General features: G+C 35.5%; 1 protein-coding gene across 5 annotated transcripts in view; it reads left to right on the top strand.

Annotated features, from left to right (window-relative positions):
* LOC131050520 (peptide chain release factor PrfB1, chloroplastic) overlaps window positions 1–25292 on the top strand; it is a 103456-nt gene extending 78164 nt beyond the window's left edge. For 3 of the 5 annotated variants that reach the window (XM_057984718.2, XM_057984719.2, XM_057984721.2), the window contains 2 exons: window positions 15698–15884; window positions 24943–25292. In XM_057984718.2, the coding sequence (XP_057840701.2) occupies window positions 15698–15884; window positions 24943–25235 (480 nt within the window). In that variant the 3' untranslated portion in view covers window positions 25236–25292. Of the gene's footprint in view, window positions 1–15697; window positions 15885–24611; window positions 24745–24942 lie in introns of all 5 variants that reach the window. The other 2 variants (XR_009106965.2, XM_057984720.2) reach the window with 2 other exon arrangements.
* Window positions 25293–26622: the final 1330 nt, after the last annotated feature.

A 26622-nucleotide genomic window follows, 5' to 3' on the forward strand; every position in this document is an offset into this window, starting at 1 on the left:
ATATACCCATGAGTTAGCTGCCTATTTTCATGAAAAACTAAGTGCTATGGGCTCTCCAATTAATGGGGTACAAGATGCAAAGGGTAGACATAATATTTGTGATGATGCATCTTATGAGAGGATTGGATCTGTAAACTTTGGGACAGTAACATTAAATCAGTTCCAAAGAATGGAAGAGGGTTGGCAGGTGAAGGCAAGACATACCCATGAGTTACTTCCTATTTTCATGAAAAACTAAGTGCTATGGGCTCTCCAATTAATGGGGTACAAGATGCAAAGGTTAGACATAATATTTGTGATAATGCATCCTATGAGAGGATGGATTTGTAAACTTTGGGACAGTAACGTGAAATCAGTTCCAAAGAATGGAAGAGGGTTGGCAGGTGAAGACAAATAATGCCCAGTTGATGGCTCATCAAGTAAAAGCTTCATCTTCAATAGGATTTTGATTCACATGGCTCCACAATTGATGAGAAGCAAGAGTTATCTAACATCCAAAATTCTGAGTTTTCAGTTGATGTTGACAATTTTATTGAGGTGTATCATGATTTTATGGTTGACATGTTTAGTGGATCAGCCACCTCATGGTTTGACTTCGGGTATTAAGGGAGACAACTACAATACAACTATGGATTTATCACCTATTTCATATGCTTATGCAGCTGTTTATTGGTTGGGTTGTGACATAATTTTCATGGATTCATGGTTTACACATGGCTGCCCTACGTGGTTATACATTGTATTTCCAGATTTATCTGGGTCTACCTCAGTTTATGGGTTGGATTGGAGTGTGTGGAGACACATTTACTCAATAGGTAAGGTGTATGAGATGGGTTTCTTTCTTATGCATGGGTATACATGCATCATTGACTTCACGTTAGTTGCTGATCTAATTTATAACAGCAGCCTTGAGGTGATAAATTTGACAGCTCATGAGGGGAGTTTTCAGTATGTCACACACCTTTGGACAGAAAGCTATGAAAGCATCTATGGAGGCAAACTTGGAAGGTACAAAATAAAGGTGGGTCTCATATTGATGATTAACCATCTCCCATTTTTACATGGTTTCATTCATCTTGTTATGCAAGAGCATGTGATAAGAATTAAAGAACCCCATTGTATGCAAGGTTGGGCATTGTGCCTTTGTTTCATAACAATATCATTCCTTGATCAGACTTGGAAGGCATATTTGGTTAGGGAAGAAGACAACATGGAGCTTGAGTTTACCCATGGAAGTAAACAAATTGTGTTGAAGGCTACCAATAATGATAACCCAAAAATTGTGGCAGCCAAGTGTATGCAAGCATACCTTGATGATGATAATACCAATTGGAGGTATGGGGATGAATCAGATTATTCCCTTTATGACAGCAGCAATATATTTCCTTATACTCATGACATGGCAACCTTGGTACATGGTGCTAGCGGTGATATAATATCTTCATGTGATGATACTTCATTTTTGGCAATGGGACCTAATAAAGGTATGCATTCAGAAAATTCACTGGTAGCAAATGAATTGCATCATCATTTGGTAACTTTAGTGGGTACATCTTAAAAACCAGCCCTTGATGTAGCCAATATGCTTGATGACCCCAAAGGTATGTATGCAAGGGAACAATTCAGTCCTCATTCTCTGACTTATAGCAGCAGTGATTCATCCTCCCCTTTTCATGACATTGGTGTTTTTAATCATTGGGAAATGAGTTATGATAATTCTATTATGGTGGGTACTTATGAAGCATGCTTTGGTCATGATAAGTCACATGGTATATCTCATTTTAGGACTGGATTTAGACACTTTGGAGCAGCTGATATAACTCAATCCCAAATGATGAATGATGATTGGCTAGAAAGGGCAAGGCAAGGCAAGTTGTTGGCTCGACAAGCCAAGATCAATCTCCAACATGTTTGTGATGTTCACCATTCATTTGATGATGAGAGACATGAATTGCTTAATTCAGAATTTCCAGTTGAGGTATTTGATCATTCTCTCGGTGATGATAGTGATTTGGTTGATGACTTTCTTAGTGGACCAGCCACTCGAGAGTTGTCTGTGTGGAGTAATGATGGCATAGATACTTCATTTCTGAGTTTGTCACCTGTTTCATTTGATATGGCAGCGATATCTTTGTTGATTGGTGACTTCATATTCTTCAATTCCCTATGGACTAGTGGCTGTCCTAGTTGGAATCATATGGCATATCCAGACTTTTCATTGTCTACATCAGTTTCCCAGTGGTATGGGAGTGTTTGGAGGTATACCTTTGGGATAGAGTTGGAGTGTGGAGTGATTTTTGTTGATTAGCATTGGTTTGTTGAAATATCCCCTGCAGTGTATTGACTGAAATAGAAGGAATATTTGCTGACACTGACTTTCCAATCTGCGTGTTATGCGGTTTTGTATTTTGTGTGTTATGCTGATACGTAATCTCAGAATTTTAAGATTGGTGTAGAGTTTATCAAACACACATTTATCATGAAAGGTCAGTTATAAAAGACTTCTAATTGATAAGAAAATTACCAAAGATGCATGTGCCATTAAGTTATAGTGTTCTATACCAATTTAGACACACAAACATACACCTACAGCTTGCTGTCATTTCGTCAAACAGTTTGCATGAAACCTCAGATAATTATGAAATCAGAATGCAACCTTATTCCTCCTTTATTGCAATAAATAATGATCAAATAACTCATACAAATATCTTCGCCAATGACTGGACACTTATCAACTATGACTCAGAATTTCTGAAGACCATGGACAGCAATGTAAAATTACAACTATTGGAAAGAGTGTACAGAATGTTGCCAAAAGGGAACCTGAAAGAGATCGCCCTACTTGGTACTTGGAGAGGCAAGCAATATCATGTAAATTGGAGCCTTCAAGCTGCCAAATCTTCCTTATCCAAAAATCGCCCCTGCTGCAATATAGATAATCTGATAATAAATAATGACAGCAACTAGCTTACAATTTCTTCCTCAAAAAATAATCGCCTTATCTCCTTGACTGAAGCGCTGTCCACTTTGGTGCAATTTGATGTCCAAAACAACAGACTATGAGCAATTTTGTTAGGAATGGGCACTCTAATACGATTTTACTTCAGATTTGTCTTGTCACTGAATTGTCCGTAAATACTCCTTCAAAACACCTCCAAAAGCATCGTCCTTCTCCTCCAATGCTATGACTGCCTTCCTTTGTATGATTCGATGCTAAACTGATGAAGAGGGAGCAAATTCGTGGGTATGAGGGTGAAACCCGATTTTGGTACAGATCTGTAATTTTTATCCACTTTCACCAAATTAGCTCCTCCAAAGATCTTAATTGAAAATCGCCCTCTTCCTTCAATAGAAATCGATGGGCTTAGGATCTTCAATATGATATTCTGAAAACACCTTGAACTCCCACCACCATGAAAATGCAACAACTCAATAGGCACAATATGAAAGATTGAAATGTCTCCCACTCTCAGCTGCAACCCCTCGGAAGATCTTTCACTCCCTCAGTTATGCTATCTATGGGAGTTTTTCGTTCCCAAAGATAATATTCTGCAAACACCTCTCGGTTCCACAAAACCCAACCAATATCCAAATCAATAATCCAAGCTGCCTTGAAGCTTCAGTTAGATCCCCCTTTATACTTTTTTCATTGCATCTCTAGAAGTTTTTTAGAAAAGTGACTTTATGATATAATATTTAATTAAGTCACTTTATTAAATTAATTAAATATAAAGTCATCTTTTAATTTTTAATAAATTTGATAACTTTATAAATAATTAACTTAATATTATTAATTAAAATAATTAATTAAGTTACCCATGATAAATAATAATAATTTGGACAACTTAACTAATTAAATTAATTAATTTATTTTTTCTCCAAAAATGGGTACATTACATTTGTTGACATGTTTGATATCACATATATTGCTGATCAGAGTTATAATAGCGAAGTTGGGTGACCATTTATGTTGGTTCGTTGGCATGTGGAGGTTCGTTTCCACATTGTTTTGATATTCTACATGCTAGTATGGTTACTTCATGGTGATCATTTGACATTCCCCTACTTCATCTTCTATAACAGATTTTTCATTTTGATATGGGATCCAGGTATTGATTTGCTTGGTACATTATTCCACATGGATTCCAATATGTTACTTCATAGTTTGTGGTGCTTGAGCATTTTGATCAGAGTGGAGTAGCGGGTTGTTTTGTGTTTGCTTGAGGGCAAGCAATCCCGAGAAGGGAGGATTGTAATGTCACTTCCTTAGTCATCTTAGACTTGAGTGGAGGTTGGCCTACTATTAGGGTCCCGTAGGTCAGTAGTGTGGTTTGGGGACCCAACCGGGGGTTGTGGAACTCAACAGGGAGCTTTTTGGGCCTTTCAGATTGGAGTTCTGGGGTTGAATCCATGGTTAAAATTGAAATATTAAAGTTGGCCATATGTGAATAGTAACAGAGAAACATAAGATGAATAGTAAAAAGTGCCCCCCATCTTAGCAACTTAAGTTGTTTTTAATAAGGGACAAGTTCACAATGAGGAATTAGACCCTCAATGATATTTTATGATTTTTAAGGCCAAATAGTAACCCCAAAATAGATAAAAAGGCAATTTGTCTATCAATTGGATTCATTCTTATGCTTCCAATTTTTAGATCAGAAGCAAGCTTGAGGGTTTCAGCAGCTTGGAGCTTCGAGGAACGCAAACTTCTGGAAGAATTTGGAGATTTGGACGAAAACCCATCTCTCCTAGTGAGAAGCAAACCTTTTAGAGGTCTTCACCACTCATTTCCAGCTTATTCTTAGCCAACCGCTCCATTTTGGAAATAAGGGTATCAAACCCTAGGGTGTATTTGGAGTTGTAGCTAATATTAGAGCTGATTTCTTATATTCTATCTGCCAGAAATTTGTATCAGACTTTAATGCTCAGTTAAAGCTATTTCTTTCACTTAGCATTCAAAATATTGTTCAAAAACTCTAAAAAACCCAAACAAAACAAAGAAATCAGTCAAACCCCCACTTAACATACGCTGGCCAAAGACTATCAGCAAAACAAACAGTTGGTTTGGATCAGATTTGGTTAGAATTGGGTTGGGGATCTTTTAGTTATTTGAACTCATAGTCTTTGCAACACTCCCCTCCTAAATGAACACCTGACAATACTTCTACGACTTCTTTATTGAATTTGAATCTCTTCACTCTCATTACCTCATTGTTATGCATTTTGTTTTGTTCATTGAGAATTCAAAACATATTTGTGAGTGTAAACATAGAACAAAAGATCAACAATTATTAATGTAAAGAAAGCAAAATATTACCTGGTATTCACATCAAGCAGTTACTTTTCAATTATCTTTTCTATTCTAGGGATCAATGTTAAATTATTATAATAATATAAAAATATTTTTAATGTATTTTTTTTCATAATCTTCTATTAAAATTCACTCAATAATTTAGCAATGAATGTGATAGCGGTGGAAGTAAAATGTTTAGTTGCATGTATGAGGGGTATAGAAAAATATGGGCATAAATATGATTAAAAATAGGTACATAAGTTAAATGGTAAAAATAGGGGGATATTTTAATAAGAATTGTGTACTAGATGAGGGTGTATAAAATTCAATATGGTGTAGAAATGAAATTAGGGGTATTATTTAAGATTCCATCATCACTGGTAATTTAAAAAAGTTTATGAAGTAAATTCTTTTGGGGTGGTTTGTTGGACTCTGTCAAAGCCATGGTAGAAACCTAGAAGGTGTAGAAGTATGGTTACCACAAGAGTATTTGACCTTGTGCAAAGTTCTATGTGCCACTATTAGAGTATGTGTCACAAATTCACAATTGCTAGAGATGGATGGGTGGTCCTTGTGTTACCATGAGAATTTGGTAGTGTTTTCATAGTCACTACAAACCATGAGAATAGTATTGGCGCTACCTTATAAACCTTGTTTAGTAGATCCTCTTGGACTAGTTGCTCTTTCTTTTTAAAGCAATGGTCTCAATTGCATTGAGTCTAGGAAGTAGGTGCAAAGCCTTGACTCCTTGTTGGTACTTGGTGAACCATTTGGTTCGTTGTTGGAGCTGACCTACTTTGATGACTTTGTACATAGGCATGGAACAGTTCTATGTAAACATGCTTTCCAAAGTTTGATTTCTCTTCGCTGCTACAGGTCTTTGTGTTAGTTGTAGTTGAAGTCCATAAGTTGATTATGTATAATTGTATGTCACAATCTTCTTTGGATTTGGTTGGGCATGTGTTGAACTAATTGAGCAATCTAGTATCTATTACTGCCCACCTAAGTCACAGGGTTCGGCGAATTTGATGGATCAAATTCGAAATCCGTCGAATTTTTAAAAACCCAAAAAAATTCGTTTAAGTTCGTCATATAATTCGTATGGTATATGGGATAGAGATTTTTTAATAAAAACCGTATTGGTAAAACCGTGAGCTCCATTTCTTCGAACCCAAGAAAAACAAAGCAGACTATTCATAGTAAAAAACGTGAGCTTTCTTCGACTCCAGGGGTTTTCTTTTCACGAACGGGTTTTTTAGTTTTTGCAAGCACATATTTTTTCTATTGCATAAACACTCCACCAACTCGGCCCTTCGGCAGCAACAAATGCTCCTTCACACACCTCACGCATTGGACTATTCGACTGCAAGGAATATTAATCATATGTTTTAACCTAATCTTTCTGTTTTTTATTTATGTATTATGTAATGAATTAATACTATCTATTAATATTTTTTTAATTATTTTATGAATACGTAGTATCTTACTCAAGTTATTAAAATATAATTTATTCAAATAAATTAACTTTTAAATATATAATAAAAATAATGAAAAGTTAACTATACAATGCTTTAAGTTTTATTATTGTGTTAATTATTTGCTATTATTTGACATTTTAAAATATTTAATTAAGATGACTAGTTATTACTATATTAAATTAAATATATTTAGTATTTATTGTATTTAATATAAAAAATTTAAATATATTTATATTTAAATATTTTTTAAATTTATATTAAGTGAATTTAATGTCGATTTTTTTTTTGAACTTTTTACCCTTGCCGAACTTCATCCAAATTTTATTGTTGTTGAACACGAACCTGAACACGAACCTTGTGACTTAGCTGCCCAGTAATACAACTGTGCCGCAAAGATTTGTGTTGTACATAAACTAGAGCATGTGAGCATTTGTTATATTGTTTTTATAATTGCTTCATTTCATCAAGATAGATTATATTGATCTGCATTGCCCCGTCCGAAGGATCAAGGCAAAACTTGATGAACATTTTTTTGAAATAATAACATCAACATATCACCACATTGAAGATAAGAAGGTAACAAGTATCACATGCACTACAACGTGCATAGAAATATCGTATAAAACACAACAATATCATTGCAGAGCAAGCTCAACCACCAAGGATCATCCAGGAAGTGATTAAGGACGCCTATGAACAATTGAAGCTATTCTAAGAGGGGCTTCTCAACAAGGAAATGGAAATTATTAGAGGTGTAATTTTCTAGTTGTTTTTCTATGACTCCAAAAATTGCATTTTTGGAGGTCTATGGGGTGGAATTTGGGGTCTAAAATTTCATCAGTCCTTTAGAACGTTACCATAGGTAGAGCTTAAAGGAATTGGTTTTAAATCTCTTCAAGCTCTTTTTGATGATATAGAGAAGTTCACTTTTCAATCACTAAGTTAGAAGTTAGGGTAATTATAAATACTAGATTGAGCATAATTAGCTGCCTAGGTTTGGGGATTGGTGTTTCAATTTACCTTATTTGCAAAGTAGAAGAAACAGGGTGAGAGAAAGCTCGAAGTGTGAAGTTCAATAACTAGATCAAGGTTTTAGATTCGGCATTCTCCCTTAACCATTACCATGGGCATACAAAAATGGTAAGGAGTAAGTTCAAAGTCTGAGGTTTGAAAGGGGGTTCATCAAGGATCGAGGGTCGGGGTGAAAATTGAAAATGTGAAAGCCTGATGCTTGATGTTCGATAATTGTTGACGAGGCAAGCTTGAAAGTTATTCTTCAGGGGTTGGGGATTAGGGACGAGTCTTTCCTCTTACCGCAAGATAGCTTAAGCGTTAAGGCAAAACTTTGATGTTTGATGCTTGACATACGTAGAGAATTTTGGCAATGAAGAAGAGGTCTTCGGTGATTGAGATTTGGGGTTAAGCCTTACCCCTTTTACAGACTTAATGAAAAACAAAAGGAAAAGGCTCGATCATCAAAGTTCGAAACACTTAGAATAATTTCTACAATTTTGACAATAGAGAGGTTCATTTTAAGCCCAAAATAGAGGTTCCTAAGTTCTTTTATGACCATCGGCAACATTCAAATTACAATTTCTCTTCAAAAGAGGTCCAAAAAGTATGATTACAATTTAAATTTGCATAGGGGACTCAAATATCCTTTAATTACATATTTTCTTGAAATGAGCTAACTAGAATGCATAAAGAAATGATGAGTGAAGAGTGCCCCATATTGCCTTCAATCCATAGCCTCGGGTCCCTAATGGTGTTTACCACATCACCTGACCATGTGGAACCCGTAGGTCCATCCCACTGTGATGTCCTCTTCTCATTAGTCCCCAGATTTCACGGGATTGGCCTATCATCGACCCTCGTAGGCCAAGAGGATTGATTAGGGGGTTGAGTTGCAGTGACTTATGGCTTCACGTTTCATAATTTTTGGGTCTAATGGTGAAATAAGGGGATTACACATATTACGAGGCATGTGCACTTTGATTTTTTAATATAATATTATTTAATAAAGTGCAATTAAATTAATATGTGTAATAAATAATAATAAAGTGTACCTACCCTTATGAGGAGATCTTCTAGAAGAAATGATATGATTGGATGAGAAAGAAATAAAGGGAGGAAGGTAACTCGTTGTTCATCATCAGTTGTTGAGTATCTCTTCTTGTGTGTTGACTTGTGGAACCGGAAGGTTGTCTGTAGAGAATCATTTGGGAACGGAAACTTCTGGTGATTGGCATAACTGAGGAAGTGAAAGATCTTCCGAGGGGTTGCGATTGAGAGGGAGACATTTCAGTCTTCCTATTTGTGCATATCGTGGTTTTGCTGTGTGCCATGGTGGATGCATTCATGATTTTCAGATTGCCCATTTAGACATTCATTGCATATCGAGTTTGCTCAAGGAAGGATAGCCAAACCTATTTTGGAGGTTATTGGAGGAGTATTACATGCTGGCTGTTCATATTCCAAGTCTGAAGTGAAGACCGATCCGCATATTCCTAACCCCTGATTTTGCTCATTGTGCATCATTGAAGCATTGAAGTTTCATATGGAGGTCAGCGATTTTAATAAGAGACTTAGACGATTCTTTTTATGACAATTTAAAGGAGGATTGGTGAAGAATCGGCCACTTATGAATTAAAATCAGAACCGAGCCTAGGCTGCCATGGCCCATTGTATTTGCCTCTAGCTTGTCGATTTGTCTTCCAAACTCTACATTGAAAGTAGCGATACATCCCAGCATTGAAGGCGATCCTATTGGTGGAGGTTTGAAGTGCTTTTGGTTGCCATTCATTGAGATCTCAGACTTCACATTGCAAAAGCAAGGGCGATTTTGGAAGAAGACCGATTTGGCACATTAGAGGGTCTTGGACATTGGATATTGCTTTCTTCTTCAAGGCGTCATTATTAGGTTCATTTACGAGTAGCTTTCATTTTAAATTCTCAGTGTGAATGCATAAGTATAGTTGCAGTCCTTGAGTCTTCAGAAGTCTGAAAATTGTTCATTTATGATGGTCCATGTAATTGTTCATTAGCTGCCTATTTCATGTTCCTAAACTGTCAATGTATTGCCAATTTGTCCATCATATGAAATATCAAAAGAGGAGTTCGGGTTTGCATCTCATCACACTATCTTTCTGAGGATGTAAGACAAGTGTTTGAGAATATGCCAGTTTGCTGTTAGCTTTGTTTTCGAGTCTTGATAGACTTATAAGTGAGTTGCATATACATCTTTTGATCATTATCGGTCTAGAGGATCATTTAGGAATTGTTTATTCTTGAGATATTTATGTGTGTTGGTCAACATTGCAATCTGAAACACATTATCAGTATAACACATAAACAATCAAACTGCATAACTCACAACTTGGACAACAAATATCCCTTGATTTCAATCTCCAATAGGACCGGGGATATTTCACCCACTGTGCTAGGAGGTGATCACATGGCCCAAACACACACTCACATAATACACAAGAGAGGAAGGCTTATACTCACATCAATCATGGAGAATACATTGCACCCACAAAAATGAAGCAAACACCAACAAAGGAGAGGTAAGCTACATCTTTCAGGTGCAACTCATGCTACACTAGGACTAAATGCTAGAGAGCTAGCTAGGGAGTGTCATCACAGAGCTCAAAGGAATGGCTACCAAATGGAATCGAATACCCTCTCATGTGGATGTTGATGCTCAATCATACAAGTCCCATGCTCCTAGAGAGTGCATGTCTTCCCAAGTCATCATCCTTAGCCATTTACAAGCACTCAAGATATGCAAAGGGCAGCAGTTATCTTGGTTAATAAATTACGTGTGTTTCATTAGTTTTCATTTGATTAATTGACTCCCACACATGATTTTCTCTTTCATACCACTTTGGGCTGGGGACACATTGGGAGCCACTCCCATAACCCTCTCTAGTACTTAAGTTCTAAGCTCATCACATTCCCCAATGAACGTGAAATAAAACACAAACAAGACAATTTTCACTTTTCACAAATTTTCACATAACAATGCACTTTTCTCAATTCTTGGCAATCTAATGCAACCTGATCAAAATGGATCCAATTCACATTTTACAAAGTATATGTAATGTCCCCTGTCTGATTAACATAATTAATCTATTTCAATATATTAAAATTGATTGAGAGACTAATCATGAAGCCAATCATTGATATTCTTCAATTTATTAGTTATTGACTAAGTCACCGGTTCGGGTTTGGATTCAGGTACGGATTCGTGGATTCGGCAAAAAAAAATAATCTTGGGTACGGGTTCGTCCGTACATATATATATATATTTTAATTATATAGATATACCCATATATTATATATATGTTCAATATATACAATCCATACAAAAATAAAATATACAATCTGACTTTCCATACATAAATGATAAATGATAAATGATAAATCCATAATTATTAATTGCCAATGCCAATAAATATTCATATATCACAAATGTAATCGGTAAACTAATAACTAAAGTCTAATATCATATTCATAATTTGCAAAAAAGATAATATTCAAGTTTCAAGTCTTTTTTAAAAAGTCATAAAAGGGCGAATTAGAGTTTTATTATAAAAAAACTATTTTAAAAACTCTTTTTTTATTGTTTTTTTGACCCGTGGCTCTATTTTTTGGAAACCACGGGCCTGGGTTCACACGGGTCCTCCTGGGTTCGACTTGGGTTCCACCCGGGTCCTTCCCAGGTGGCCAGGTTCTGTGTGGGTCCTGCGACGCAGGACCCACAGGGAACCCGGCCACCTGGGAAGGACCCGGGAGGAACCCAAGGAGAACCCAAGAAGAACCAGGACCGGGCAAGAACCAGAACCCGAACCCAGGCCAAAAGGGGAAGAACCGGTAACTTAGGTTATTAACAAGTGCTTATTTATTTTCCTCATTAGATGATTAATTTCATTATTCATAGTTCTTAATATAGATATCAAACCCTACTACTACTTCAGTTTTAAGGGAGAAAGGTCTATGTATGTTACCAAAGCACTTAGAGACCAAATACAATAGGTTCCCTCAAAGTTTACAGATCCAAGTACTTACCTATCTTGGGTCTATACCCTCAAGGCTTATGGGTCGCTGATCCCCACCCTGTCTTGGGACTTAACCTATTGCTTGGGGTTAGACTGCCCCTCTTTGGAACATCTCATCCCCATCTTCTGAAATACTGACAGTAATAACATGATTTAAACTATAAGTATACTAACATCTTATGTATTATGAATATATATATAATTAAGTATCACTGTCATACATATTGCAGTCTATATTAATATTACTACTGAATTCTGCATAACAACATTATCAGGCTTCATATATTAAGCATACATATTAAGCACATCCCCATGCATATCACCAAGAACACAGATGCTACTGCCTGGAACTCAATAACAGTTCTGATTTGATCTGATTAATGGTGATGTCACTAGATGCTTTTCATTCCTTCCCTTTATATCTCTCAATGCGAGAAAGAGGTCGCACCTCTTCATCATGCATGCCCTTTGGCAAGAGACACACCCTTTCACCATTAGCACCCTTTGAAAGAGTGCAACTCTTTATTATTTCTGCCCTTTGAAAGGGACACAACCTTCCACAATCAGATCTGCACTTATTTCCAAATTCTCCCCTCCTCAAATGAGGTTCTCTTCTCCCTTTTATATCTCACATTTGAGGGAGTCACAACTTATCATTTCATGCCTTTTGACCTAAGTTACCGGTTCCAGTTCGGATTTGCGGATTCGGCAATTTTTTATTTTTTTGGGTACGGGTACGGGTTCGTTCGTACACACACACACACACACACACACACACATATATATATATGTTCAAACTTCAAACATCAAAATTATATATGTTCACAGTTCAAACATACAATGTAACTTTCCCATACAATGATACATAAATGATAACAGATAAATCATAAATCATAAATCCATAATTGCCAATGCCAATAAATATTTTGATATTGATATATCGTAAATCATAAATGTAATATCATATTCATAATTTGCAAAAAGGATAATATTCAAGTTTCAAGTTTCAACTGATTCAAGTTTCAAAATGTTAAAATAAGATTAAAAAATTTGTTTTTTAATTGTTTTTCTTTGTTTTCTAACCCGTGGGCCCCGTTTTTGGGAACCCACGGGCTTGGGTTCACCCGGGTCTTGCCCAGGCGGCTGGGTTCCCTGTGGGTCTTGGACGCCCACAGGGAACCCAGCCGCCTGGGCAGGACCCGGGTGGGACCCAGGTCAAACCAGGGTCGGACCAGGACCGGGCATGAACCAGGACCAGGACCTGGCCATTTTTGGCAAGAACCGGTAACTGAGCTTTTGACCATTCATTAACTTTAATAAAATTTCAATTATATTTAATTATATTCTGTTATATTTTAATTTATTCTTTTGTATTTTATTATTATTATTATTATTATTATTATTATTTATTATTAAATTAAATTTCAAAGTAGGGACATTCCAGTATACTAATACTTCCGCATAATAATCCATCACAAATTTCCACAATATCACATTTTTCCCATTTTCACAATTTCATAAAAACCAGCAAATCTCAAGGCTTCATGAAAATAGCTTTGAAACTCATCAAAATTTAAAATTCATGAAATCAAAATTTGAACAATACCCTTTTGAAATAGAAGTGCCCAACATCTCTCTTTTAACATAAAGCACATATTTTAATCATTCTATGGAAGATTGGGCAGCATAATAGTGTATTTTGAAAATTCCATAAAATTTCTCAAAACAAATAAAAACTACCAAATTCAATTCTATAAACTGTGGAAATGCTTTTCCTACCCCATTAAACAATTTCCAACCATTTAGAAACAAGAACAAGAAGAAATAGCGGAGGAATGAAGATCTTACCACAAATTTTGGTAGAATTTTATGAAAGTTCTTCACACGCACCAAACAAATGCTCAATTCCTTGCAGTAGTATGATCCTCTTCCCAGTCCTATCCTAATGCAATTGACTTACTCAATTCTGTTCACTCTAGCCCCTACAATTAACCAAACATATTTTCAGCCAGTAGGGTTTTTACTCTCCCCATTTTCTTCTAGCAAAATGCATTAATACCCCAAAAATGAATCACCTTTATCCTATTTTACCCAAAAAAAACACTTTCACTTTTGAAAATAAAATAATAATAAATAAATTAATTCTTTTAATACCTAAATGCATACAATTTATCCTCAATTCCCAAAATACATAATTAACAATATTCATAAGTCACAATTCAATTTCAATCATTAAATTATGATTTAAAGCCATGAAGCTCATTTTTTGCATATAATTTTACGGAAAAATATAGATTAACATAAACAGCCAAACACTCATTACTGGACTTAAACATGGGGATTAGGATTTTTGGAGTATTACCGATCACAGTATTTAAGGTATAACATTGAATATGGGAAATTGTACTTGAACCAAGTATGATGGGTAAGGTAGAATGGATATGGCCATTGTGAATCTCCTCATAACCACCGTCTGGGTATGCTCAGACTTGTGGAGCCAAGTGAAGTCAATACTGTGTACCTATAACCACTTAACACACACGTGAAGCATACCTGCTCAATATAAACATCAATAGCTGATGCATCGAATAATCACCTAATGGGGTCTAACATCATATCTACAATCTCATTACAATTAAACAATAAAATCGTGATAGCCCTTGACTGCAGCATCAATCTCATATCTAAGCACATGTTCATGAATTGCAACATAATAATCATAGTTCAGGCAAGCCCACAACACACACACATATTTCATGAAATATTTTCATAACAAATCACATCTAACAATAGCATTAGAATGCGATCATCTAACATCACAGTCATATATTTAGTATCAACACAAAATATAATTCAAGCTAGGGATAGCTAGGCATTACATGATCAATCGACTTTTGATTAGTCATAGAGAGTAATTATATTTGTCCCCATGTGACCAAAGAAAGTTAATGGGACTTGAAAGTACATACTGTTAAAACTAACAATATGAATGTGCTATTGTGGAAAATAACGCCACTAGTCAATAAAGTGGCTAAAACTAAAATTAAACCCACTAAATTTATGAAAGCATAACAGACTGGATTTGTTTGCAATTTACTGTGATTGTATGTATGTATTTTATGTGTTGCCCTGAACATTGACCACTCAGTCACGTTTGCACATGCATGTGTTTTCATTCTTTATTTTTTAATGTTACTAATTCAATTTTACCACAAGACGACTACCAATTGATTAGCATCGTGCCCAATTTGCTTCTCACTGAGAATATTATTTCAAATATACAGTCCATGGTATGAAATTGCTTTATAAGGACAGTGAGGTGATTTGTTATTACGAGTCTTAGCTATTCATGTGCACAACTAGAGCAGGGTTGCAGACTATCTTAACTAGTTGCCTAACTGTTGAGATTGATTGTTTCCATGAAATTAATAAAAAAAAAGCTGCCCTGAGAAAATGGTTACCCCTCTTACGGCCTCAACATTTAATTTGCATTTTTGACATGATCTAGGAGCCTCCTACCGTAGCAGGTGATTTCTTTTACAAATCCTGGTTGTACAGGTTTATGCTTCTTGTGGATGATTACTTTTTAATATTTAGTTACTAATCTGTGATATTGCTCAAATTTGTTTACATCGTCTGGGCTTTCAGATATTTTTAGTTTGTGCGTACAGATTAAGTTGGTTGCTAAATTCCTTGTTCAATGTATGTGTGTCAATTGTTTTGGGGCATCTTGGCTGAAATCGTCCTGAGTTACTCCATTTAAGATATTTATTGATTTAATTCTAAATCTGAATTCATGTGAATTTTATCTAAGCTGAAAATTTGAGTTTCATTATGCTTTGCTATGCTAAGATTACTTCATGCAGACTTGCATTGCAGGTGTAGATGTAGTGCCTCTTTTTATCGAAAATTTTGTGTACTTTAAATTGCCTGATGAAGATCTTGAGATACATTACACAAGTTTGAGTGGAAGCAGCAGCCGAAGTCTTAACAAAGCTGAAATGGCAGTTCATATCATTCATATTCCAACTGGTACCTCTGTTTACTGCACAGGTTCTAATTTCATACCATCTTCATTCATTGAGTATTTTGATCTTCATGATGATATCTTCAAAGTTGCATGGACACGGATATGGATACAAATACGGATACGGTATTGGATATGGATATGGCCATTTTTAAGACCCCCAATATGGATACGGTAGATACAACATTCATATAAAACACATACACATATTTAACACAATTTTCTAAGCTATTAGAGGAGATTTTCATTACTTCAAAAGCGATATATACACATAATTGCTACATAAATAATTATAAGTTGATTTAACAATTTACAATATGCAAAAATAGTAGAGTTGCATTGGATGATAACCCAAAAAATGGGTCACTGAAGAAAAACATTTCATTTGTCTTTCTCATTTGGTGTAGGTTTTGTTTATACTTTATACCAATTTTTTTGTTAAAAATTGCATGAATGAAGTTTTTTTAAATTAAATTTAGTAAGATTTATGTCAAATTTAAAAAAAATCAAATCACATGGTATCCAGCATGGTTGGAAAATCCAGGTTTTTTGGGCACATGCGGGTACAGTTCGGATATGGGGATACATGCGCCCAGGGAGGGATAAAGGAGTTTCCGGCTACTCTGGATATCTTTCTTTTCATTTCTGATAGCCAGCATGACAGACATTACATATACACTGAATAAGATAAAATTGTGGTACTTCAAACAGAAGAGTGGTTCCTGTTCACTCTCAGGAGTTACCATATCATTCCTTTTATTGCTTTCATCCGGTTTCAGTGGAACTGGAAATAATAAGATTGTATCATTAGATGGCATACTTTACGAAACATAAAAGTATGAATGGCTTGGAAGATGGTGATTGCATAGTTGCTTCACCATGTACTTCACCGAAACACATAGTGATAAGAATTAGGTTCAGTTAGGCAACTGACCTTTAAATATGAAATAGAATATACTGTGGAAGAAAATAGATGAAATACACAGAACATATTGTTTAGATGGGGGAAAACCTTTTAGTAAAAAACCTCATAAAGCATCATTCAGTAATGAGGAAATTTACAATAAGTTTGTATAAATACAGACATAACAAGTGTAAGAGCTGATAGTGAGCTCTAATACACGATCTCCATATATCTCTCAAACTCTGGTCCAAAGAACATGGGGACACTCAATGTGTGCAATGACACTGTAGACCAATCAATCCCAAAATATATTCTTTTTTAGCTTTCCAAACAAATTTCTTGCAAGTACTTGATTGAGGAACAAGACCATACAAATGTGGCAAAAGATGAAGCAAACAAAGATGTTTCAAGATACCATTGCTCCATTGCTTATAGTTGCCCCATTTCAAGATGATCAAAGAAGAATGAAATGAAAAACCCATAACGAACTAATATAGATCTCCAGATGACATAGACAACAACCTTCAATAGAAATTAGAATCTCCCCAATATAATCAATATTGAAAATGAAGCCCCGCAATCAGAATGTCATGGCTGCATCTTCATCTAGGACCTATTTTAGACACCGACACAGGATTTTCTGTGATGTTGGGATGAGTGACACAAGCTCTTCTGAGCCATAGATTTATATTTTTAGTTTGAAATTTGTTTCATAATCCATGAGATTTGTATACATTTGACAATATTTACAATTTATATATTAAACAATGTTGATGAAGCCTCTCCAGAAAAGATATAATTTCTCCAGCTGTCAAGATGTCCAAGTTATCAATCAGAAGATTATGGCTGCATCATCATCTGGGACCTATCTTAGACGCCAACGCAGGATTTTCCATGATATTGGGTGTCATGCCCCACCTAGGATTAATACAAAACACAGCACAAAAGTGAATGGCCAAAACAATAAGAAGCCAACCTTGGATGAAGAAAGATTCTAGCGTGCAAAGTAGAGGAGTTGTTGTCTAGGAGACAACAGAATTCAAGAGGAAGAGTTAGAGGATGAGGAAGGAAAAATAATTGAAGCTGACAAGCATATAGCGAGAAAGCCAAGGGCTGAAGTAGAGACTTTAATGGCATGTTTTTAAAATGTGACTAATATGTTTATAGAGCATTTGAATGTCAAGATGCAATAAAGAGAATTGAAGAAGTAAGTAAAGAGTGTAGTTATCCTAAACTAAAGGTGACGAGATGGCTAATGTTGAACTGGGAGAATGAGAATATTTGATCTTGTAAAGAAGAAGACAGAGCATGGTAAATGAGTCTTACAAAATCAAGTTCAAGGCTGGAGGATAGTGTTTATTTGCAATTTGATCATATATAAATCTAAGCTGCTGGTTTGGGTTCGGGCACCGGTTCAGTTCGAGAACCCGGTTCACTAGTTTGGCAAAATTTTGAAAAGGGGTTTTTGGGTTCGTAAGTACAAAAACAATGTAAAAATTATATATATATATATATATATATATATATCTGTGTGTGTGTGTGTGTGTGTTGGTTTGGGTTCAGGCACCGGTTCAGTTCAAGAACCTGGTTCACTGGTTCGGCAAAATTTTGAAAAGGGGTTTTTGGGTTCGTAAGTACAAAATCAATGTAAAAATTATTTATAAATATATAGCCTATAAGCATGAATTAAGATTAGAATGTCACATAGCACCATATAAACAACAAAACCACCATAAACTTGATAGATCTTGTCTGCGACTTACAACTGAAGAAGTGTTGAATGTATAAAATTCATATCAAACTACTAATGATCATGAAAGTGGCATGGGAATAAGAAGCTGATTGCAATTTAGCTTATGTTTATTTTAGGAGAAGATTGGGACTCTAAATCTGTGTGGAGATCAGCTATTCTATTAAAAGTATTGTGTATATCTTAGATTGTAAGATCTGATACAAGTTCAGGGATTTTTGTATTCAGTGAGTCCAATTGCTTAAGTGTGTAAATCATAAGTGAGCTCAGAAAACTGAATATTTCTCTTGCTGTTCATAAGCCGAGGATTGTAAATCAGAATGAGCTAATGCATGGATATTTTGCTGTTGTGATTGAGCACTGCTCTAGTACATTGTATAAGGTTAACAAGTAAGAGGTCAGAACTCAATTGTTTTCTGCTCTATTTTATCCTTCTTCAAACGTAAACAAATTTTGAATAAATCGTCTGTTGCCGTTCTTAATAATTTTAAGTCTTGAACCTATATGATAACTTGCAAAACAATCACACAAATCTGCAAGTCTGAAACTATTAGAATAATATCTTTCTCTTTGTGTTATTAATGGTCATTTAAGTTATTTCTAATTTCGCCTCTAGTTAACGATTGTTTCTTTTAGAAACATCGTCTTTGTAACTTTATTTAAAGGAGCTTTGTCTCCTTGATTAATTGAACAACATCGATAATTTGAAATCCATATTGCTTTTGCATCTGTATTATATGGTATCAGAGCCTTGGTTATTTTCGAAATAATTTTTCAATTAAAACTTAACAGTTTTTTTTGAAAAATTTCTTTGTTTATTCGAAATTGCTTCTTTGGCAGTTCGTTTTGGCTGCAACTACTAGGTTTTTCTGGCTATTTTCTGCCCTCTCCCGTGACCCGTCTCTCCTGCATTTCGCACAACCACGTGACGCGTTTTTTTCCCGCTTGTAGATTTCTTTTTCTGCCATTTTTTGGATGGAAATCTGCATTTTCGGCTAGGGTTTTGACCCTCCAGATTCAGTCGAAATTTTTTTCTGAGCACAGATTCATGGTGTGTTTTTCGAGATCTCAACTGGGTCATTGTCAGAATTTTCTGGGTGCCTCAATTTTCATGCCAACGGATCCTAATTCCGACAGCAGATTCCTTCTGGGTTTTTCGCAAGGATTTTTGGGTTGTCTTCAGATTTTTCTGGGTCAGCTGGAATTTTTTTTCTTGAAATTCGTGCCAGCCGTACTTCATTTTTTGAAGTCTGTACCTGCATCTGCCTCTGTTTCTGTAGTGGGATTCAAATTTTTTGAATTATGTGCCAACGCCTCTTCTTAGTTTTTTTGTTTTTCGTGCATTGGGAAACATGCAAGATGGTGTCATTGACCAACTTGATGTTGGAAGGCGGTCAGGTTTTGTGCACTTAGCATCTTCTCAGTACCTCGTTTTCCGTGCCTCGAAAAGCGTGAAGATGGCTTATGGGCATCGATGTTTGTTTCGGTTTTTAATATTTTTTTACTTGAAAAAAAATTCTGATGGGTTTTGATATTTTTTCCCTTAAAAAAGTGTCTGGGTTTTTAAATATTTTTTGTCCTTGTAAAAAAAATCATGGGAGGGTTTATGATTTTTTCCTCAAAAATTGTACTTTGCTGTAGTCTGTTTTTAGTCGCACCTGGAGTTGTTGTGCGAACATCTACACTAGTCTCTTATTTGCAGTCTATTTTTGGGCATCCTGCTCATCTGCAATAGTTTGGAGGGTTTGCCGATTTTTTCCTCAAAATTGTGACAACTGTTCTTGGTGTGTCTTTGGTTTCAGGGAGGGACAGTTCTCCAACATCAGGTTGGATGGTTGGTGTTGTTTTGGGTATCTCCAGAAGTTCTGTAGTTTCTGGGAGGGTTGGTGGCAGACTCATCTCAAGTGGCAGAGTCAGTGGCAGGCTCGTCTTCTGTTGCAGTGTGCTTTGAGAAGAAGGGGGCAACCTTCTCTGTTATTTCTCTTGGTAATTAGAATGATGACCATTAAGGGAGGGTATTAGAATAATATCTTTCGCTTTGTGTTATTAATGGTCATTTAAGTTGTTTCTAATTTTGCCTCTAGTTAACGATTGTTTCTTTTAGAAACATCGCCTTTGTAACTCTATTTAAAGGAGCTGTCTCCTTGATTAATTGAACAACATCGATTCTTTGAAATCCATATGCTTTTGCATCTGTATTAGAAACACATATCTCTTCAAATAAGAAACCTCATTGCTATAAATTTTATAAAATTTTGCCAAAAAAAACATAAATTTGGGTGCCCAGACGTCCAGGTTTGCCATGGGTTTGCCCCATGTTCGCCTTGGACCAAACGGATTGCATGGGCACGAACCTTGGCCGAACCCAAAGGTGAACTGGACCAGGACTTGAACCCGAACTGGACCAAACTATTACCAAGTGTTGAACCTGGCGAACCCTGCAACTTAGTATATAATCATAGCATAGATAATTTGTTTTCTACTAAAACGGTGTGAAAATTTGGGTGAAAATATACATCTTATCCAAACCCATACAAAGTCTTTTATTTATAGAAGGGAAATCAAGTAACTGTTTTTGATTAATGGGAAAATAAGTTTTGAAAGGCACCCGAAACCCTTTTCAAAATGCTGCAAAATAGGAATAACAAAGCTAAACAACAGCAATGAGAAAGCCTACAGTGAGCCACCAAAGAGACCACACCAACAAGGAACGGGACCAAGAGGAACAGGCCTTAAAAAAAGAAAGGCCCCAACAAAACCAGACAGCTGAACAACAACAACAACCTCAAGGAGGTTTGAAACTGAGCCTGACCTAGGAGTTCTAAAACATCAAAGAACCAAAATCATCCATATTTTTATCCTTGAGGGGGGCTCCCTTAAGGGCCTCGACAAAATCTTCAATCATTTTTTCCTTGAAGGGGGCTCCCCTCAAGGCCTCACCTGATTCTTCAACATCATGAACCACAGCTTCTTTGTTGTCTCTTACGGGGGACTCCTTAGAGTTATCTTTGAGACTAACACAACTGTAGATGAAATCATTCAATTCAAAACTAGCAGGGAAAAAGTCTTTGAAAACATGGCATGATTGGGAGTAATGTCCAACTCTATGGCAATGAGAGCACACTGTAGAGGAATAATCAAAGTGAATAACCTGTTCCCAAACACCCAGCTTGGAATATAACTCAAAAGAGTGGAAGAATTTTCCCATACTCAAAACCAACACAGAATCTGGCAAAAAAAAATGCATCTCCTATCTTTCATAACATTATCTAAGGTTAAGAAAGGGCTAAGAGCATTAGCAATACCTTTAAACACCTCTTTATGCCAGTATTGCAAAGGAAGCTTTGGGAACCTTACCCAAAAAGGGATCCAGTTGACCTTTTTCTTGTATGCATCAAAACCAGTAGACCATCTTCTCAAAAAGTGAAAAGAAGTTCCAAGAACCAAGGTCCACCAGACAATAACTTCCTTGCTCTGAATGTAACTTAATAGAGTTTGGAAGAATTTTCCCAAACTCAAAACCAGCACAGAATATGGCAAAAAAAAGTTGCCTATCTTTCATAACATTATCTAAGGTTAAGAAAGAGCTAAGAGCGTTAGCAATACCTTTAAAAACCTCTTCATGCCAGTATTGCAAAGGAAGCTTTGGGAACCTTACCCAAAAAGGGATCCAGTTGAACTTTTTCTTGTACGCATCAAAACCAGTAGACCATCTTCTCAAAAAGAGAAAAGAAGAAGTTCCAAAGAACCAAGGTCCACCAGACATAACTTCCTTGCTCCCCTTAGAGTTTTGGTAGGAGAAAAAGAAGAACCAATTAGGCATAGCAGCTACCTGCAGCCAACCAACAGCTCTCCATTGCTTCAATGCTCAATGACAGAGTCAATATTCAGTTGAGATCCAAAACGTCCCAATGAGAGCATTCTCCATAGGAGCAACAGTCTTGTCGTCCGAGGCATCAGGGATCTGAACTGAGATAGCCACACTAGCCTCCACAGCGGGAAAATTGTCCATAGGATCAGCCAAAGGATCCTTGAGCAACCCATCTAACTGAGAAACATCAGCATCCTGCTGCAAAGGCACATGAGTAGCATAGTGATTCTCTGTAGAGATGGCACCCACCCTAGCAATAGGAGGGGAAGCATCCTCATAGAACGGACCATCAGAGATAGGTCCCCTACCACAAGCAGAAGCCACAGGTTCACATCTTGCATGATGCTCCACCATGTTACCAACCCAACCAACCACAATACCTCCAGCACCTAGAATAGGGGAACCAGGGGGAACATCCACATGATGCTCAGTAGGAAAAAAATCTGAGGTATTGCCCATAAGAGGAGGTGAAAGTAGCAAGGTAATGATATTTTCAGCCAAGAAGTTACTCACAAAAGTGAAACAATGTTGTCTTTTTCTTTGATTTCAAAGGTTGACCAAAGTGTAGCAGATTTATAAATGCCAAAAGTAGAATGCTTGTTGGAAGAATGCAAAGAAATTATCTATTTTCAAGTGTTTAAAGTGGATTGCAACCTACATGGAAAATATTTCATCATATGGATTTATATTAGGAGCTGATTCGCTAAATAAGGCTCCAAATAAAATGATTCCACCAATGAATAGTTGAATAAACCAATTCAAGATTTGTTGGAAAAGATTTGATTTTAGAGTTTGAGCCCATGTGCAGTACCAATGGTTCTTACATTGGAGGAAGATGGAGAATGGAGAATGGAGAATAGAGAATGCGAATAGATTCAAGAGCAACAGATAAGATTATCATTAAGTACATACTTCCATTACCAAGGATGGATGACTTGATTCTCCACGATTGACTTGAGAAAATGACTATCATCAAATTCATCTAAGAGAAGGTGATGAATGGCAGACAACTTTTAAGACAACGGAAAGATTATGTGAGTGGTTGGTTATACCATTTAGACTAACCAATGCTTGTGGCAATTTCATGAGACTAGTGAATGAGATGTTGAAGCCATTCTTGGCAAAATTTGTAGCAATATATTTGGATGATATATTCTTTTTCAGCCAAACAAACAGGAGACACATTCAAAACAAGTACTGGAGCACCTAAGAAGGGAAATTTCTGATTCATTTGAGGTGTAAATTCATGAAAGAACTTGTATACTCAGTTTTTGTGATTTCTCAAGAAGAATTGATGATGGACCAAGAAAAGGTTAAGGTTCTATGAGAGTGACGTACTTCAAGGAGTACCACAGAGGTAAAAGGTATCATGTTCAGGCAAATAGTTATAATGAATTTTAGTGGATTTTGTGCACTTTGTGATTGAATACATGAGAAGGGACTGTTTATGTTGAGACAGTAGCTGAAAGAAGGTTGGAAATTTTAAAAGGTTGGTCATAGAAAAGCTTGCATTGGCTTTACATGATTTTAATAAAGTGTTTCAAGTGGATTGTGATGCAAGTGGAATAATAATTAGAGTTGTGCAAAGTCAAGAAGAGATACTAATTGCATTCTTAAGCAAGAAGTTGAATGAAGGCAATTAAAAATACCCAGTATACGATAGAGACTTATATGAAATATGTGTTGGCAAGGAATTTGTTTGTACACTATTCATCTAATATTGAAGTTTATCAACAGCTACACCAAATTGAATCAAAGGCATATGAAGTATGTAGAGTATTTGTAGGGCCATTCATTTGTCTTAAAGCGTAGATATGAAATGTCTAATAAGGTTTGTTGTAAAGGATAGAGGAGTGTCCATTCTATACTTCGGAAAATCTTGATTCCTTTAAGTTTTACCTGTTTTCTATTAAGTTCTATGCCTTGTACGGGTTATAAGTATGCTAAAAATATATCAATCGCTGTTCTTTCCAGCTCATCCTTTTCAAAGATTTAAGGTTTGGTTAAAATCTGCTTAAGTATTTTTGTGCGCATACTAGTATTTTCCCCGCAACAATTATTTGTTAAACTAGTTCATAATTCCATTTTCAAATGAAGACTTAGTCATACCTTGTTTATGTCATAAATCTCCCCTATAAATACATCATTCCCTTCAATTTAATATTTCCACCCTTTCTGGAAAGCCACTGCTTGACATAGGGGAATTTATGATGCCATTATCTATGCAGGATGCTTCCTACCGAAACAAGCTACATGATGTGCACTTACATTAGAATGGCAAGTACTCAGCGTTCACTTCTTTCCTCCAAAAGAATGAACGAATTGAAACAGAAGATAAATATTGAATACCTAGTAGGGAAAGTAAGAAAGAAGACAACAGTACTCGCTCTATCATCAACTTTACTCTTGAATAGTTTAAATTATGCTTTTGAAGGTCTTGACAGCATTCATTCTCCTCAAACTGTCCCTTTTGTCATAGTCTAGACACACGTGATTTTTTATGTACACAAATTGCTGATCTGTGCATGTTGACTCATTGCTTTTTATCTTTGAGTGCAGGAGAAAGAAGTCCAATTGCAAACAAGATTAAGGCTATTTATCGTTTGAAGGCCAAGCTTCTTGCTGTAGCTATGGAGCAACAAACATCTGAAATCAAACAAATAAGACATGAAAACATGAAAGCAAACTTGGGGCAACCAATTCGCAAATACGTGTTTTACCCAAAAACGTTTGTACAGGACCTAAGGACGGGAACAAAGATGCAAGATATAAAATCTATTTTGAATGGCAAAATTGAACCCTTAATTAAGGACTATTTAATTTTTAAGAATATGCAAAACATAACATCTTGAATCGAACAATGAAAGTAGTGTTAATATTTTTATGCTCAATCTGTAAATATTTACTTGTATCTGGCCCATAAATTTCCACTTTTGCATGATTGAATTATACGCTAGTTAACAGTTGGAGACAGTAATTTAAAAATACAAAACATAAAAAAAATCATACAATATAAATATTAAAATGTTAAAAAATAAAAAATAGTATTTTAAAATATTGAAATAATTGTAAAAAAATAAAGAGAATTATTTTAAAGTATTGAAATAAGAATTTTAAGTATTGAATTATACGCTAGATAATGTCATTACAATATAAAAAAACAAATTAATAAAAAAATAAATTAAGTTTATGATCATTTAGAGATGGCAAACAAAGAATAGGATAGGGATGTCATTAGTTTTAGAAAGTAAGGTATAGGAGTTCTTTAAAATGACAATTTTAATCTATTGATAAAAAATCAAAGCATTCACATATTCTAAATCGTTATACTACTACTCTTGGTATTATATTACTACTGAAAATAGAGTAGCTTTTTATTTAAAATGTAGAAAATTACAAGGCTATAAGTGTACTTTATAGTATCGTTAGCTTTTGCCAATCACGTGTTAGTACTTTAAGAAAATTTAGTGTGATTTATATGATATATCTATGAAATGTTTGTAGGAATTTTTGCAATTTTCAAGGGATATTTCTAGGGGATGTAAGGAAAGTCCATATGAAGTCTCATTTGGAGACGATCCTATATAAGTCTTTGAGATAAGGATGCATTTTTTCATATAGGAGATAACTATAAAAATTAGTGTATGAATCTCTTGGTCACTATGTAGTAGCTACCAACACACAAATTTTGGCTCTAATATGTGTCAATGGACACTATTTCTAATGATTTGTACTCAAGTGATGGCATTTGTTGCACTTTAAGACTTTCTTTTAACATGTAACCTAGTTGATTGCTAAGTTTGCCTTTTTTAATAATTTGCTGTTTATTACTATTGTTAAGGTACCAACATTTGAAGTTTGTACGACTCCACCCAATCATGTTATCTTTTAATAGTGCACGCTTGATGCACAAGAATGGATTCATTGATATGTTTATCTTTTAATAGTGCATGCTTGATGCACAAGAATGGATTCATTGAGATAGTTTTCAAGAGACACTTTATGATATAGAATAAATAAGTTAAAGGTTGGGTTCCACAACTCTGCTTCTTGAAGGTGGCCAATTATAGTTGATAGTTTATAGTTCCTAATTTGGGCTATGATTTTATGAATTCTTTATTGAGATGCAACATTCATTGAAGTTGAATATTTTTAGAATATGGTTTGTACATGGGTCAACATACAAAAAGGGTTAAGGCATACTAACCTAGAAATTGGACTAAACCATGATAATTTGCA

The sequence above is a fragment of the Cryptomeria japonica genome, chromosome 11 (genome assembly GCF_030272615.1).
Source record: "Cryptomeria japonica chromosome 11, Sugi_1.0, whole genome shotgun sequence".
NCBI lineage: Eukaryota > Viridiplantae > Streptophyta > Pinopsida > Cupressales > Cupressaceae > Cryptomeria > Cryptomeria japonica.